The sequence below is a fragment of the Ciconia boyciana genome, chromosome 1 (genome assembly GCF_034638445.1).
Source record: "Ciconia boyciana chromosome 1, ASM3463844v1, whole genome shotgun sequence".
Lineage (NCBI taxonomy): Eukaryota > Metazoa > Chordata > Aves > Ciconiiformes > Ciconiidae > Ciconia > Ciconia boyciana.
In genome coordinates, this window is record NC_132934.1 from 62,382,164 (window position 1) to 62,400,257 (window position 18,094).

The 18,094-nt window shown below is 41.5% G+C and overlaps 2 protein-coding genes across 7 annotated transcripts; one reads left to right on the forward strand and one right to left on the reverse strand.

Moving 5' to 3' along the window:
- Positions 1-191: 191 nt before the first annotated feature.
- Positions 192-13,942, reverse strand: TDG (thymine DNA glycosylase). 6 transcript variants are annotated; one of them, XM_072871311.1, is made up of 10 exons: positions 13,830-13,942; positions 11,031-11,179; positions 8,157-8,386; positions 7,602-7,671; positions 6,079-6,214; positions 5,917-5,999; positions 5,742-5,836; positions 4,022-4,193; positions 3,592-3,720; positions 192-2,424 (listed from the first exon to the last, which is right to left on the reverse strand). In XM_072871311.1, the coding sequence occupies exons 2-10, from the start codon at positions 11,122-11,124 to the stop codon at positions 2,285-2,287; spliced, it is 1,149 nt and encodes a 382-aa protein (XP_072727412.1). In that variant the 5' UTR covers positions 11,125-11,179; positions 13,830-13,942; the 3' UTR covers positions 192-2,284. The 6 variants fall into 6 exon arrangements, with proteins under 6 accessions (XP_072727412.1, XP_072727401.1, XP_072727393.1 ...); XM_072871300.1 differs by lacking the exon at positions 13,830-13,942 and adding an exon at positions 13,705-13,815 and having other exon boundaries at positions 192-2,421; XM_072871292.1 differs by lacking the exon at positions 13,830-13,942 and adding an exon at positions 13,705-13,815.
- A 282-nt stretch (positions 13,943-14,224) lies between these two features.
- Positions 14,225-16,051, forward strand: UQCC6 (ubiquinol-cytochrome c reductase complex assembly factor 6). The gene is made up of 2 exons (XM_072871389.1): positions 14,225-14,490; positions 15,703-16,051. Exons 1-2 carry the CDS (start codon positions 14,383-14,385, stop codon positions 15,796-15,798), a joined length of 204 nt encoding a protein of 67 aa, XP_072727490.1. The 5' UTR covers positions 14,225-14,382; the 3' UTR covers positions 15,799-16,051.
- Positions 16,052-18,094: the final 2,043 nt, after the last annotated feature.

An 18,094-nucleotide genomic window follows, 5' to 3' on the forward strand; every position in this document is an offset into this window, starting at 1 on the left:
TTACATACAAGGTGTCTTTAGTTGTCTAGCCCACATTAAACAGCCTGAAATGGAAACTTACGCAGCATTTTAATGAGTAGAGTTCTATTGCATGGTGACTCTGTTTTGCAGTGTTTCTGTGTATTACGTGTCCTGTAGTGCGTTTAGACCCCTGCGAGCAAGATGCAAAAGCACATTCTAAGACGCTGCAATACAATTCCTGACTTTATTGTGAAACATTGATCAATTTAGGACAGATTAAGAACTTTTGTATTACTGTAATTAAAAGAGCACCAGTTCTGAGGGAGTACACATAGAATTGCGCTATTTAGTGAAACAGTCATTGTACACTTAACTGTATTTTATACCTAGATACCCTAGTCGGTGACTGTTAAAGAAGAGACCTTTCCCTTCCCATCAAACAGGATAGTCTTACAGTAGTTACAGCCTACTGTGCTACATACTCAGCAGTGCTAATTACATGCTTCTGGTTTTGTTGAAAATAAAATTGAATTGTAACAAATCCCTGATGCAAGATACTTTGAGCACCTGCAGGAAAACATCCATGTAAACAGCAATACATGATACAGTACACTTTAAATAACAGACAAGACAAATCCTATACCTTTTTGACAATATACTGAACAGCTTTATGCTGAAGCTAATAAACACAATCAGAATCATAATGCACACTTTTGTGATTTAAGACGCTCAGAATTAAGCCACATAATTTGGGAAGAAAACTGTAAACATCATGCCTGCCTCACAACAGGTTGACAGCATGTGATCTCAGTGAGAGCTGTTACAGCAGGATTAGAATCTACGCTAACTACTTACACTCAATGCATGACAACTGTCACTGGCTGTGAGGAAAGGATAAAACACACTGGTACAGGAATCTGACCAGCGTGGATTGTGGTGATACTGTTTGTATCTATTGTTCAAGTATGTGAAGCACCTACTGTCATAAGATCATCAAAACTTTAATGTTTTGATCAGCTTATTGCTTTTACTTCATCTCTTCCTCACATGATAAAAGAGGGAAAGAAGATGATGGTCAGGCACAAGCATGGAATCTCATTTCTTTCTCAGTCACTAATATTGGCCAAAAATGCGTATCGTTTAAGCAAGCTCCTCAGAAGAGAGCTGTAGTTCCTACAGCTGACTTCTTATTCATGGAACAGCTGCCCTTATATTTAACACAGGCCTTTTACAAGTAAAAAATACTAAGGAGAACACCCTCTAAGGTCTTACAGACTGAAGAGAACTGAATGTTAAAAACTGCTAAATCACAAACCTCTTTCACCCTGTGCTAATGGTACCCGATGTAAACAATGTAGCTGTACACGGTTTTTACAGGGAATACGGTCTTTCAATTCCCGGCAGTGTAATCTGTTCAAAGGGGTTGTCTCCTGGTAAAGGTCAGGTGAAGAGATTAATCGCACAGAAATGACTGAGAGTTTAAATGCCACAGAGTTCAAGAACCACCGTTGTTGGTGTTGGTTTTTTTGGTTTGTTTTTTTTTGTTTGTTTGTTTTTTTTAAGGAATTCCAGTTCCTTACATTGGAATTTAAGGGGGAAAGAGATGGAGTGCTAGGGACACCTTATCCTAAAACAGCTCAGCTAGAACATTTAGGCCCTACCCTGTGCGACACAAATTTTCCTCCCTAGTGTTGTGACTTGAGATGATGTCTCCACTCCCTTAATCCTGAATATGGTCCAATCACTAAATAGACAGAGCTCTCTTCCCACCCAGAAAATACTCAGTACTCACAGCTGCGGAACACAACTTTCTGCACTTTTTAAGAAGGTAAAAGGCAGACTTAAAAAGCACAATTTGCTTAACTGTGCATGATTAAAAACACCACTTCATGTAAGATAAGGGTACACTTCCCATTTTCCAGTCTGGATATAAAAGGATTACGAGATATCCAAATATTGAGGCATCAGTAAAAAGTATACTGCTGCTGTTACTACTACATTACACTTTATGGAATAAAATTAACCCCCCAAAGAAATCTTCACAAGTGAGAAAACAATTTGTCAAAACCTGCAAGAAATGGTATACATTAAATATAAAACTCATATACAAAAAAGGGCTAACTTTTTTTAAAAAAGTTTGAACAGTTCCTTAAAATTATCTAGTTCCTTGATTTGAGCCTACCACACACTTACTTTAGACTATAATAAAATAACTAGGGGAGATAAAATACTATTAAAATGCTTCAGTTGGAGAACCGAGGTACCAATCTTGATCACTGCATTAAAACTGCAGCATGTATGCATAGCCGAGAAGAAACAGCTCCTACGCACTGCTTCCCTCTTCTTCCCGCGTCATACCAGCGTTGAACTCTGGAATCTGATCTGCAAAGGACTGGGTCATCCATTGTCCATTAGGAACTTCACCAAAGGACAACCCCTCACAGTACTGTGGATTGCTCGCTGCTAAAACAAACAAACAAAAATAATAAAATACACTTTAAAAAATGCAGTTGATACCACTAACTGAAACTAAATGATTAAAATACAGTGATGATGTATTAAAATGATTAAGAACTAAATGATTATGAAAATGATTAAAAACTAAATGATTATGAAAATGATTAAAAACTAAATGATTAAAAAACCCCTGAAACCACAAAACAAACCCCAACCCCCGCAAACAACCCCCCCCCCCCCCAAAAAAAAAAAAGATATTTGCAGTTTCCATCTTTCCTTTCTGTTTTTCAACCACCTATTCAGGCTGCAGTTCAAACTTATTTCTTTTGAGCCTCTACTTTTGTAGATCCAGATCATTTCCTCAAATTATAATTTCTTCAAATCTTCTTTGAAGGGTGATTGCATATATATAAATGAAGAGTCTAAATGTTTAAAAGAATACCTCACTTCGCAGTGTTTCCTATGAATAAATTTTTTCTTCTCAAAAGGACATTCTCTTTGACAGAGTAGGGTAGACAATGCAAATTTCAATTCACAACATAAGTGAGATTAGGACTGAAAATTCAAGACTTCAGAGGAAGGTGGTTACTCCACAGTTAATGCTTCTGCCGTTGTTTTTAGTATTTTCTTTTAATTACAGTTGGTGGTATTTTGGGAAGTAGAATTCCCAGCTGCTTAATTACAGCTAGATTACTAGACTCATCCTTCCAATACTGCTCCTTCATCTGGCCCACCAGCAAGGGAACCACCTCAACTGCACTGTTATTTTATCTGTTCCACCATTCTCTGGCTTTGCTTTCCTTAAGAATGAAAAAGAAATGAAGTACCACCCCTCTCTTTTGCTCTGAAAAGCACGATGTAGTTATGCAGGCCATTGTAGTTGAAGAGGTTTACTGTGGAAGTCATTAGTTGTGTCTGTCAGATCTTGGGAGTCAGTCAGAGTTTGGGAAAACAGTTTCAAGTTGCAGACAATTGATTTTAAATAAAGTAAGAGACTTTTCTTTATTTCCCTCTCACAAAAACTATACATTCCCTCAATTATGTAAGAGCTTAACTGCTGCTATACTTCAGATATATTGCATGAATTCTGCAAGTTGCTGAAAGGGTAGAAAGTTAAGTATCTGTTCATAAGTAGCAGTTTACAGACTGAATGCCCCAAGCACCACACTTTACCAGTTCCATTTGAAGAGAAATGGCACTGTTCACTTTCATACGGTGCACGATCACAGTAAGCTCCTCCATACGCTGCTTCATAACCTGGATCGTATTTTTCTTCTTTGACAGCCATCTTTTTAGCATCCTCTGCCGAAAGAGAAGACCTTGAGTATTAACATTCAGAACAAAAAATGATCAAAGAGCGTTTTTATCAGAGAAAACTTGAAAAACAGCCACACGTTTCACAAGATAATTCATGCTCCCCCTAGATAATTAAGATTGTACTAAAAAGAGAGTGGAATGTGTAATTCTACGCCACATGATGTAGAGAAGATGGCACATCTTTTCCCTCCCTTAAATTCTTTAGTTCTTTTTGCATGGGAAACTGCTAGTTGTGTTGTACATTACGCTATATTTTAATAAAGGACTAAGAAAATAACCACTATACCTTGTGCAAGTTGCAAGTCAAATGTGTACTGCACCTCCTGCACCTCTGTGTTTGGTGCGATGCCTTTCAGTTGATCCCTTAAGTCTTTCAGCTTTATGTAATAATGAACCTTATCTTGCGCGCGAGGAAACTGAGCACATCTTGCGCTGGATGATGGCATAACGTAGCAGAGCTTGAGACAAAGAGCAAGAAAAATAGCATTACTGGGCCCTGAACTATGAGCTAATATTTAGTGCATTGAGAATAACTTAACAGTTAAGCTCACTGTTTTAACCCTTTGTACAAACTTCAACTAATGCCACGGGTGGTTGTGGGAGAGGATAAAAGGAGCCTTTCATTTTTCTTGGCCAGCTAGATGTCTTGCCCTAAAGAGAGGGGCTGATTATCAGCTGTTGAAGCGAGGACAATTTTCACCAGTTGTTTACGTGCTGCAGGAGAAGCAGTACCAGTATGTGCTACAAGAAGTACAATTTACAAGCGTATGCCAGAGAGTGGAGCACACTCCAGAGCTCCCTAAGCAAGCGGAGCCAGAAAGTCTCCAGAGTACGTGACAGCACGTGAACACCCCAAACCAGTGAGGGAGGCATCACAGGGTAATTAGCCTGGCTTCTTGGCCAGGTGTGTCTGCATCACACTTGCCAGGGTTTGAAACTCTGGAGTTAGTGTGGTTGAAGCCAACTTAACTGGCTCTATCTCTGCTGACAGCCCTAACCAGAGACATAAAGTTAGTTCAGAAAAAAGGAACTGTATCCAATACTATTTACAAGTACTTGTTCATAAATAATGCAGAGTAATAAAAGTATTATTTATCTTTCTTACAAATACTGCAGAAGTGTTTAAGAGCTACTTAAGAAGCAAGCACTTTATCACCAATGGTTCTTCAGGCACTTATGGCAACACTTCACCTTTAGAGAAGGACAGCTTAAACTCAGCTTAAATTTGCAGCACTAGTAATTTGGGATAGAAATAAAAGCAACCTAAACTTTTGAACTGACAAGGTAATGACGCTTTGGAATAAGCTACCTTGGCAGATAGTGTTGGCAGCCTTTGTCTTAACCTGTTTATAAGAACAGGTTAAACAAACCTGTTTGTGATGATCCATAGCTGGTCTCATGAGATATCTTCCAGCACTAGATGCCTATGACTAATGCACTCTTCATCAAACTGTTTTATCTTAAGTGTCCAATTTAATTTCAAGCTGCAAATCAGCTTAAGAAGACTGAGTCTGATGGAAGTGCTTGGGCATGCCCAGATCCAGTAATGCTGTAGCTGTAGTGTGTAACAGCACAACGATGGACTTACTATTCTTTCTCCCCCACTGTGGCACTACTAGCACCATGGTCATGTTCGGTATCAAAATCCAGTAATGTAAACATAGGGGGAATTGGACACAGAGAGTCAGATGAAAGTAGATGACAGTTATCATAAAAGCATGTTTGTTTTATTCGTATTTTAGACAGTCCTCAGAGAATGCACTAACCTACTAACCATAATACACCATCTCCCAAATAAAGTCTGCAAGTCTGAAGGAGCTGCATTAAAGATGCATCTGAAAATTGCACTATCCCCCTTTCTCTATTTAAGAAAAAGCCTTTCACATTTCTTGTACTTTGGGCAAGCTTTGAAGTTATCATAAGCATGTGCAAGTCCTGAGACTTCGTTAGTTTTGAAATAGCCAAAATGGATTGCTCTGTTTTTGTTTCTTATTATCAATACTTACAGTTTCTGTGTCTGGCACCTTGTGTGGCTGCAGTCCAAATTCCAAATTCTTAACTTTTATTCCAAAAACTTCTTTACTAAAAATTTCATAAATACCTAAAATGAAAAGAAGATAAGTGGACAAAAAAAAAAAAACTACTGACAGAACAAATTCATTTAAAAATCAAGGTTCTCACATTTTCCATTGAAAGCTGCTATACGAGGTTTATACTTTTGTAACTTCTGCATCAGAATTCGCCCTCCTTCCCGGAACTCTTTGCTAAAAGAGAAAGTACTCAAAATTATAATCACAACTATTAATTCATTAACAAGCACCATATTACCCCTTGTTATCCTACCTGGACAGGTCTTTGCTTCCAGGTGTTGTCCTTTCAACCATGTTTGTAAATCCAATCCCATATTTATGTGGCAAGGTGTGGTCATCCATATGGGTCAGCTGTTCATTACTTAGACCAGACATGAACAGACACTTCCCTGTGAAGTAGGAAGATATGCATTTGCCTTTTTCTAAGGAACAGAAAACAAACCCAAAAAAACCCCTCAACTATCAGACTACTGGAATGCTAAAGGAAGAGTCTATGTTAACAGAGCATCAGTTAATTTGGGAAGACTATTGTCCTATCTAGAGAAGTTTAAAATAGCCCAAATTACATTATCTACTGCAAGAGGATAGAAAATCCCTAGTGAACAACAGGAATTCCTCACCATGATCCTGTGTATGGAAACCAGACTTATTCTAAAAGTTCACAAAGAGGTTTAGATTTTGTGATTCACTTAAGCAGGGAGTGAATGTGATCAATATGGATTTCTGTGGGAAAGAACGTAGCAAATACAAGCGTCAGTTTTCTTTTACAACCTTGCCATTGCTTCTCCTTGCACTGGGCCTCTCTGACAGAACCTGTTGACATCTTACATTCATATTTAGCCTATTAAAGTATAGTTTGGGTGATGTGCACTGCCAATCTCTTAAGCACAAATTAACCACAGCTAGCTCCTCATGATCCGGGAAGCTCATGATCCGGGAAGCTTGACAAACATCTGGATTTGTCAGAGCATGCACATCTGGTCTGCTTCTCAGTAAAGGAGGCTATTAGTCTGGCTAGTCTGCAGAACACTAGAGAAATACCCAAGCCTGATTTACAAGTCTGCTGGACACCAACAGCATTTTGGCTGGAGTATCACAGGGCTGCAAATTAGCCGACATGGAGCTCCACAGCTGGAATGGCTCCCAGGAAGCAAAACAGAGCATTTCAGAGTTCAGGTATGATCTTCCTTTACGAGAGCATGCTGCAGAAAATGGTAAATGGAAAAATACCTAGGAAAAAAATATCTGTCTGGAGAATCAGGTATGCTAGATGCACATGCCTACTGGGAAAGGGCAATTGTTTTTGTTTTTTTCATCAGTTAGAAAGCTTGTTTAGAAGAGATGAATAAATGCAAACAGAAGAGGACTTGCTGAAATGCATTTTTGGGAAAATGTGTGTAGTTTTTTTTTATATCAGAAATTGATGCCTATTGACCTACCCTTGATAACTCAAGTACTAGAAATTTAATTTTTATTCCTGATGTTGCACACTAATATGCCAAGAAGTTATTTGGTAATACTGTGTTTACATGACAATTCTAAACCTACATTCAAAGTCACTGATTATTCCTCTTTTATTCCTTTTTATGTACAGTATTTGACAGGAGTAGTTATGGGATTTAAATCACTCTTGGATGGTTAAAAGCAAAATTCCTCTCTGCATCCAAAAAAAAAAAAAAAGGCAAAAAGCAAAAACCAAACCAGTTTAATTAAAATGCCACAAGTTCTAAAGAAGTTCTGCAAATTCTATACGAAGAAAGGAAAATAAAAACGTACAAAAATGGTTTCCAGGTCCAGGGTAATGATGTCCTTTGTAAGCTGCCATCAAGCCAGGGTTTATGCCAATCTACAAAGATACCAGTCCATTTTAACGATGAGAACATGGCTTGCTAGTCAGGAATTTAATCAAATTACAGTAAGGACGCTTATTCTATTCTCTTTAAGTTACTGCCAATAAACAAAACCATGTTAATAAAATTGACGATTTTATAGCAGTGTCTCATTTAGACGTGCAATGTCAAAAAAGCAACTCACTGTGTGTTTTACAGCCACTGGTGTAGCGCTTCTAGTAAATAAAGTGTCAAGTAACGGTCTCTCATGACTATTTATTATACCTAAGCCTTAGACTTCTCAGAAGTTACAACTATGTTACTATGATTTTTAACAGAAAATGCAAAGCAGCTCTACACACAGGAAACAGTGTATATACTTTATCTTGCAAGATCTTGCCATGTAAGCAATATTGATAAGTAAGCAGAGGAATGTAAATCATAACCAGTGAGGGCAGACTATTCACTTTTCTACCTAATCTTGTAACTGTGAGTTACTTACTATTACAATGTCCAGATCAAAGGTCAAAATATCAGGTAAAGTCTTGGTCAGAAGTTCAGCTTCAGATACACCATTAAAACGGTCCACTTTTCTTTTGACTTTAAAAGTGTCTGTGATCTTTTCTTGTTTGCCTTTTGACTTGGCTGATTTTTCTTTTTTAGCAGCAGGCTTTTTGGGTTGCTTTGGCTCAGTTGCTTTGGCTTTTCTTTTCCTTCCTCCTTTTTTAACTTCTGAAACATACAGCAAATACCCTTTTTGTACATTTCTAATGTTGCAGTGTGGACATTCAAAAAGGCTGAGCTAAATGTATGGATACAAAAAGAAATCAGACAGATAAATTTACCTTCAAAATTCATTAATTTAAACAATTATCAGATGAATCTCGGTTTTGCAGGCTCAACATAGAGCTGGCTTGGGTGTCTCTGTACCACAGACACACACACTACTCACAGGCAGCCATGCTGACTCAGGATACAAGTGTATAACTTGTATAACTTCATGACTAGATTATGTTGTTTACATGCTGTATGCAACAATCCTTTGGAAACAGTTTAATTTCTTTTGGAGGTTATGCCAGAACATCAAACCTTAGGTTCCAAGGAATGCGATAGTAAATTCTAGTCTACTATTCACACTTCAGCTTCTAAATATGAAAGTTGATTGTTACAGATTACATACCATATTGAAGAAACTGAACACTATGTCAAAAGCAACAGTCTCAAAGATTACCTACAGTGTAAGGTATAAGCTTGTCAGGAACACAAAACACATAGGCTGAATGCTGCATAAGCTATTTATAATTTATTGTTTATAGAATAGATACTGTCCAGTGCATCATACAGCAAGGTAATGTATGACAGCTTCAGGATCTCAATTTGAATGAGTGACACCAAACATTAATTTTTATTTACAAAATGCAAACATAAAGTAGTTACTGTTCACTCATTTGAAACTTACTCATCTTCTGGCCCCTAAAGCTTAGAGATTCAGTCAGCACAGGTACCGGTCTTGACATGATCCCCCAGAGATTGCTCTCTATCCTTGCTCATTAATAACGTCGAGTTGCAGAACGCAACTTCAAAAGTTTGAAAACATATTTAGCAGCAATCAGCAAAGAGCGGAGGTAATCTATTACTTTAAAATTGAGACTTCATCTTATTTTCAAAATTCCTAGATGAAACTCTCCTTCAGATAAGAAATAAATATGGTGGATACCAGGGCACTGCCCTAAGCCTGCAAACTTTTTTTGGGCTGTTTTTGTTTGCACTCAGCTTTCTTACAAGAAGGACAAAAGTCATGTGAAATTCCTACTGCGTCATTGGAGCAACTGCTTAGGAAAGCTGTAAGTAACTGTACTCAAGCTATGGTCTAGTTACAATGAAGAAAAGACTAGAAAGGCACAGACTTGGTGAGGCACATAAGCAGCTTTTCTTTCCTACCCCTTGAGGAACTAAGAGGTTTTTCATGTGACGGCAAAATGCCACAGATAGTCGGACTGCTCTGAGTTGGATGTATTTCAAATGAAGCAGGATAACATTCTCCTAACTCTCATGCTGATCAGATACCTACCAACCAGACACTGTCATGAAAGATGAACAATGCCAGGGCAGCCCTTCAGATGGTAATCCTAAAAATTTTAGTTTTTTCATCATAGCAGGTAGCTGGACTCCAAATCTTTGCCTTTCACATATGCTCCTGTAAATTTCACACACATTTAGTAAGTCTTCAAGCCCTGTCTTTGAAGGTCTTACTCAACTTTCAATTTGTGCAGAAATATTAGGGAACAGCTTCATAACAGAATATTATGGTTGTCTAAAAATACTTGAAAGTGAGTCAAACAGTGTGCTCATGGTGACATCATGTTATCCAACAATAAAGCTACAAAAGAAGCCTAACTATATAGCACTTAAGATGCATCCTAACTGTAGTGAATAATACAGCAAATGAACAGAGCAGTTACAACTGTTTTAAACTGGAGGTTTTCTTCCCGTGATTTAATCTGGCCAAGCATTACAACTAAAAAAGAAACACTGAAGCTTATAAAAGGATGCACTTAAACAAGCAATGTCATTGCATGAACTGGCTGATAGATTACCTTGGTACAGAGATCTCTGACCTATATCTATATATTTAAAAGCAAGATGAAACTCAGTGTGTGAATATTTGCTATAGAATCAGAATTTAAGCACGGTAGAGATCACTGCCTTTTTTATGTGGTAAAGAGCAAGCACAAGAGTAACAGAACAAGGGGTCTTTTCTTGGCATGGTTAGTGTAAAGACTAAGTGTACAAAATCCTAGTGGGGGGAAAAGAAAGGCAATGTACAAGTGCATAAAGTACAAAACTTGTGTCACGTACGGGACACTTTCCAGCATTGTTTATATTTGTTTAAATAAGCCTCACTAAATACAAACAATCCTTAGTGTATATAAGCAATTAACTATTTGCAATTACTACAACACCATTTAAACAAAAATATTTCAAATAAACAATATTATACCGTACTTCTCTTGCAGAAATTAAAAATAAATATTTTTAACTTGGACTGAAAAAAGAAAACTTCTCTAACATAATATTAAACCCCATGAAATCAGCTAACAATGATACATTTATCTACTTTAAAAAAAAATCTGCTTTTCCTGCAACAAGATAATTTTGTGAGACTGAACAATGTGAATACCATCACCTGGGTTTACTTCTTATCTTTTTAATTGTCTGGTAACAAACATTACTTAAAGAATACAACTAATCAATACTTCCTCAAAGAGCATCAAGAAACTCAACAGGTCCAAAGAAGCAGTTTAAGATCAATAATTTTTTCTCCCCAATCGATTACTAATGTTTTAGCTCACTTAGCACAGCCCAGTCAAACTACCTTTTGGAGGCTCCTGAGCAATGTTTGGCTCTGGAATGCCCTCTAGAGTCGGCTGCTCAGTCATGATTTCCATGTTCGGCGCTGCAGTCATCATTTGATGGAACGGAAATGTGTAAAAAGCTTGAGCTTGCTGAAGATACGCGTAGTATCTTAGAAAGGGAGAAAAAAAAGAGACATAATTTATCAACAATGTAGAAATTTAGTGATGTACCAAATAGACTGTAAACATCAATCTGTATCAAGGCTGGCATGTACTGCGCTTACATTCTCCAACGACTCTATTAACAAGGTAGTAAATTATCTAAATCCACTAAGCAGTCCGAGTGCTTAGCTGGTATCAGGGGATGTTAAACCCAACATTAACAGGACAGTTCTCTCATGATTACTATAATGTGGAAGAATCACAACATTTGTAAGTGATACATAGAGCTTTTCCTTTTTTTTTCTGAAAGAACACTCTGTAGCACACATTACCAAGGCAAACTGTCTATCAAACACACCGACAATTTACAACACAAGCCAGTTAAAACTCTTTGGACTTCAAGTTTCCCAAGTTTTAGATTTTCTTAATGTTACATCAGTTACTTTGTCTGATATGATACAGAATGGATGAATCATTCTGGGCTACAACGCATTATGAATACACACGGCATTAGTTACTATGCAGATTATTAAACAGCTTTAACAAATCATGTGGCAGATGTTGTCCAGTTATCCCACACTGGATCCCAACACAAATATTGCACTTATTCTATACGGAAGCGTTCACACACACAGAGATTCAGTCTCCTTCCATGCACAAAGACATTTTTCCATCTACAGCTCTTTTGCTCCACACAATTATTAGTCACATACAGCCCTCACACCCCAACACAAACTTCTGCTTCATACTGTCATTCCTTTCTACCTATGCAGCTGTCTTCTTGTCCATAGATTCCACCGCCATACAAATACATAGAAAAGATTTAATGAACTGTAAGTTTTCAGGAAATAATTTAATCACCTCAGAGTTATTCATAGAAACACCAAATAATTTTTAGATATATAGAAATATCTCAAAAGAAGGGACGATTCTCTCTTAGGCAATGGGTATTTAAGAATATTTAAGTATCCCACTGTAAATCTGATTTATGCCAGAACAGCCTACAGTCTTGTGATCAGGCCACCGATTTTGAACCAAATACCTGCCCTGAATCAAAGGGAATAAATCTGAACGTAGGTCTGTCAGATTCCTGGGGAAGTTGCCTAACAAAGTCACGGGAGATTTTTAGAGCACAGTAAATACCTCACCCCCCCACCCCCGCTGGGATTTTATATAAAATACTCGTGCAGGCTACTGAACAGAACAAAACTGATCCTCAGATTTGTATTAGGAAACACAACTGAGACATGTAGAATCCAGTTCATAATGTAATAAATGCTTAATTATACAGAGCAGAACAGAGTGAGTAAGAAAGATGTGAAATCATCTAACTCAAGAATAGTCTCTAACAAGAAGTCTTCTTATAACACGTCTTCTTATTTTACGTGTACATGAAGTCTCCTTCTTATAACAGGAATAAAATTCCCTTTAAACAGAGGAAAATTTGCACCATATCGTGGGCAAGTCCTCTAACCACATGGTAATGAGATGAAAGAGAGCCTTTACCCCCACCTCTAACCCACATATGCACGTTTTTTAGATCATATTTCTTGCATGGGTTCAGAAACACACTATTTTGTTATTGATGTATATACTATAGAACATTTAAACAAATATTTTTAGTTCCATGAGGAAAAGGCAGTGGTTTAACCCCCGCTTCAGTTCATGCTAAAAATGAAGGAAAAGAAAAGAGAGAAAAGAAGAAGATACATCCGCTGGAACAAAAACAAATATTAAATCATTTACAAATCCACCTCTACACACACAGGCCTCCACTGCATGCACGCGTTTCCAAACACACAGCAAGCCCCGTCCCCACTGCAGCCCCCCCAAACCCAGACGCCCCTTCACACCAGGGGCAAGCCCTGCCTGCCCCTTCCACGCACCCCCTGCGCAGCGGTCTCCAAAGACACGGGCCTGCCCCGGGCCTGCCCCGCCCGCCCCACACAGCCTCAACACGCCGCCGCCCCCGGCACACAGGCAGCGCTCAGCCCGCCCCAGGCCGCCGGCTCGCAAACCTCCCCCCGTGAGCCCGCACCGGCTTTCCGCCCTCCTCCCACCCCCGAAGAAACCCACTCACCCCCTTCCCGAAGGTCCCCACCGCACGTCAGTCCCATTTTACCCACATCAGCGCCCGCGGATCCCCGTCGTGCGACCACCAACGCCACGCACCCTCCCCACGCAGAGCTCTCGCTCCGGGCGCCTCCCCCGGCGCCCACCCGGGATACACAAACACGGCATCGCGCTCCCCACAACCCAACGCCTCCGTCCACCCCCACCCCGCTCCCCCACAGGCGCAGAGGGCCGCCCCACGGCCCTGGGCCCATCTCGCCGCGCCCCCTCTCACATCCCACCCGGGAGCGCCTCCCCTCCCCTCCCGCTTTGTGCCCAGGGCGGGCCCGGGGAAGCGGGGAGAGGGCCGCCACAGCCCGGCCCCGGCTCCCCCCGGCCGCGGGAGGGGGGGAAGGAGGAGAAGGACAACGGCGATCCCCAGCACGAGGCCCGAGCGCGGCTCCGGGCCCCCGCCGGTACCTGCCCAACTCCTCGGCCTCCATGCCCGGGCGCGGAGCCTCCCGGCGCCGACGGGGCTATTGTCAGCGCCCGCGCCGGCCGCCCCCCGCCGCCCCCTCCCCCCGCGCCTCAGCGCCCCAACCGACCTGCCGGGCAGCCCCGCGTCACGTGAGCGGCCCCGGCCAATGGCAGCGCGCAGCCGGCCGGCCGGCCCGGCGAGGGCGGGGCGCGGGGCGGGGGCGGTGCCAGCGCCGGCGGGAGGCGGCGCCCCGCGGCCTCGGCAGCGGCCCCGGGCCGGGAGCAGCCGCTCGGGGGGCGGGGGGAGGCGGGCGGCTCCGCTGCGCCCGGCGGGTCGCAGGGCCGCCTCCCGCCACGCCCTCAGCCCCGCGCGGTCTGAGGGTTTCGGGGCCTACGTCACGACTTGTCACGACTGGTCCCGCGTCATCCGCAGCAGGGCCCTCCTCCGCGAGGGGCGGGCCTTGATTCCCCCCCCCCCCCCCCCCGCCATGCCGCGGCCGCCCTGGAGGCGGAGGGGATGACGCACGTCCGGCGCGTTACGTGTGTCTGGGGGCGTGGGGGGGTCGGCAGTGGGGCCGGGGGCCGCGGCCCGCAGGCGGCTCTCCCGCTTCTGGGCTTCCTTGTGCGCGCCCCTCCGTGAGGAAGCGAGGGGACGCCGCGTTCCCGGCCCTCCCCGCAGCCATGCCCGCCGGCGTGCCTTGGCCCACCTACCTGAAGACGCTGGCGGCCAGCATGCTGGCCATGTTCGCCGGCGCCGAGGTCGTGCACAGGTACTACAGGCCTGACCTTGTAAGTGCTGGGGCGGTTCCGGTCGCCGGTTGCGTTACGGAGGCTGGCGGCGTGTCTGCGGGAGGGGGGGTCTGCTGCAGAGGTTCTGTGTTAGAAAGGCCTGCGGCCTGACCGCAAAAAGTGCTCAGGCCCTGAAGAAGCAGCGCCCAGGGAGGCAGGTCTGCTCCTGGGAGCTGCCTTCGAACTGGCGACCTGGTACCGAACATAAAAAAGCGATGCGAACTAATTCAAAAGGGGCTTCTGCTGCGGGAAGTTGGTTTTTCGGAAGGAGTGTAAAAAAGTGGCGAGAAGGGGCTATACTAGATTTAAATAGACTTTTTTTCCTCCAGTAATGGAAATTAAGATGACCAAATGGTTATGTTAGAAACGATGACAGACTGAGAGTCAAGACTATCAAAATTACAGTCACAGAAGCTCCAAATGAGACCATCCGCCAGCGATACTAATGGTTGATTTGGTCTCTTGGGGGCCTTCTAACTTGTAAGCCTTGTTTAATCCTGCTCTTGTATCCTTCTTGGTTTTTTAAAAACACTGTGCCATTTTCACATAAGAAATGTTAAAAAATCACCATGCTTGAGCCGTCATGTCAAAATATAAGCAATGAGGCTTAAATCATTGATAGATGTATAAGAATTTATGTATTTTAATAGTCTCTACTGTAGCCTTCATTACAGGCAAATAGGCATATTTATTCAGAATGATCTAATGATCTACTTACCTCTTTAAACTAGCATGAATTTTGAGGAGGTATGGTTCTTGAAATGTCATCTGGTACCTTTTCCTTTTTTAAATTTCATCTCCAGTTTCAGTACTGAATTTCTAAACCAGAAAGGTAGAAACAGCGAAACTTTTTCTTGTCACCAAGAGAAAGAACATGTGTGGAAACTTCAGCTGTACTAGACATCTTGACCAAACTTACTTTCTTACATGGCAAAAAGAAGCTTTGTTCCTTTAAAACAAACTGTCCGTTCTTCCTTTTCCCTCCTTTTTTTCAAATCATATTTTGTTACTTTAAAAGTCAAATTACAAAAAGGTAATAGGTTAATTTTTTAAGATGTTTTGCATGTCAGAATTATACTCTGCTCAAAAAAGAGGGCGGTATAATCACAATTGAGCTATAATGCTGTCTCTTACAGAGTATGCTAATTTACTGGTTTGTGAGTTTAGTTTTTCTTCTGCCACAACACTGACGTCTCTCTCCATTTTCAACAGAGTATACCTGAAATACCTCCTAAGCCTGGAGAACTGAAAACAGAACTGTTGGGTCTAAAGGCAAGATCAAGCAAAGTTCAAACTTCGCAACAGTGACCAGAATTTACTTATGTTGTGAAAACTACAACTGATAAAATATTTGTTCAACTGCAGAAATCCACACATGAAACACTGTACTCCCTTAATACTTTTTTTGTTTCCTTTAAGCAGAGTTACAGGCAGCGTTAAATATAAATGCACGATGAATACTGTTGTTAAAAGTCCAATTGGTTGTGCGCCAAAATGCTTATGATTTCCTAATCTTGGCTGCGGTGTAAGTATCCTTCAGAATAAAAGATGTAAACTCACATTGGCGAGTCTGATGGAATTTGAAACTTTTAAGCTGATTAACAAGTATGGGAAGTTTAGCATATTGGAAAGTCAAGCTTTTCTGGCCACTCATTAGACTTAAGCTTACCTGTTCATCTGTCGCAGAACCCCACTTACCCGTTGGCATTTCTCCCTCTTTTTAAACTTTAACTCGGTGTTACTGGACGTAACCCAGAAGGTGATAGTCAGCGATGGCACATACAAATAAGTAAGATCCCTTACTGCAGCGCTTCTTGCACTGGACTCCTCCTAATGCTGGCTGACTGCTGTAACAGCAGTTACATTGCCTTTCTGTCTGCATTACCGACAGGAAATCTGCTTTGGGCCACTGTAAGGCTGGGGAGGATCTTACAACTTGGTTGTATTAGTTGAAATGGGGCAAATACATAAAAATTGCACTGAAATTATGCACGTTTGTACTCCATTTGGACATCTTCTGTTTATGGCTGATTTTGATAGCTGTAAACATACCAAACTGTGAAATAACCAGTGCAGGTTTACCTTTCAGTCCTGAAATAGGGTCGCCACAAAACTCTTGCACCAGGAGCTCAAGAAGATACACAGAGTCAACCTCCTACAAAGATGGCACGACAATCCATTTTTGAATGGTATGCAGTAGAGCTTGTGAAGGTTGGGGATTGCTTTCCCTTGAGAAAGGTACCAACGTAAGGCACAGGCTTCATCCTCAATTCTCACTCAGGTTTAACTTGGGAAAGAAAACCACAATCTGACAGATTGGAAAGAAAGAAGGAAAGAAAAAAAGCTCCCTGATTCCTACTGGCAAAGTACTTGGAGCTCTTGTAATAGCAGAGGGATCCAGAAATGATCACTGAAGTGCTACTTTTACAACTGTTTCCAGCTGTGAAGCTGTTATGTATGTTTTTCCTAGGAAGAAACGTTTATAGTTTCTCTGTGCTCATACAGTTTTGCAACTGTTGGCTGATCTAGAAAAGCAGCCGAGGCAGGATGAGATCCTCTCCTCTCCTACTAAGTACAGGCTGCAGCCTGTACTTAGTATTACTAGATGACAGGCTCTTGTATCTCAGACACCTTTATCAATGACAGCAGTCATTGACAGAAAGGCTTCAGTAAATTTCAGTTGTTAAGCCCAAATGAAATCAATCACTGAGAACATCTTACTAGGTCCAGTTCTGGTGAAACTACTTTTTCTTCACTGCCCCTAAACAAAGCCGAAATTGACAACCTTCCACCCCAGTGTAAGGTAAAGTTTATTGAAGAGACAAGATGGGGCAGTTCAGTGGTATTTTGTTCCTGTTCTAAGGCAAGAATAGCAGTTTTTCTGCTACTATAGCAGAAAATATAGCAGCAACTTTTGAATTATCCCTTTAAAGAGCCAGGATTCACCAACCCCTTACCCTGTTACTCACACTTTGTCAGAGTATCACCTCTTGCTTTCTGATGTGAAAGATGCATTTCTCCCTATTTTCTAAAGGCTTTTCAGAGCTAAAGGCTGCAGAGCGAAGTTACTACTAATTTGCATTGGATTTCTAAATGTGTCCTGCTACTAATGGAAACTGAGCAACAGGGACCATCTGTTTTACCCCAGCCTTTTCTAGCACTGAGGGAACTATTCTCATTCATGCCCATCTAGGAACAGTAAAGCTGATAACACACCATGTTTTAACAGCAGAGGTGATACCCCCAGAATCAGTGTGACTATGGCACTGAAAGAAATAGCCTCAGTATGACTGGGAAACACCTCTTCCACCATTGACACTATTTAACTTCACAGAGCTGATTCCCCACCCCCACCCCCAAAAAAGCAAGCTTACAACTGTTATTTTGTTCTTATTAATAGCAAACACTTGTCACTCCAGGGTAGAGAGAGCAGCTGGACCACAGCTATGTTGCACATGATATCCTCAGCTGAGGAAGATGAAGAAGCAACAAAGCATGACTCTCAAGTGTGCTCTTTATTATTTCTGAAATTGAATCAGATGTCATCCTAAAACCAATCAAGGCAGAGAACTTCAGCTGTGTAACAGAGCAAAGGTTGCTTAAG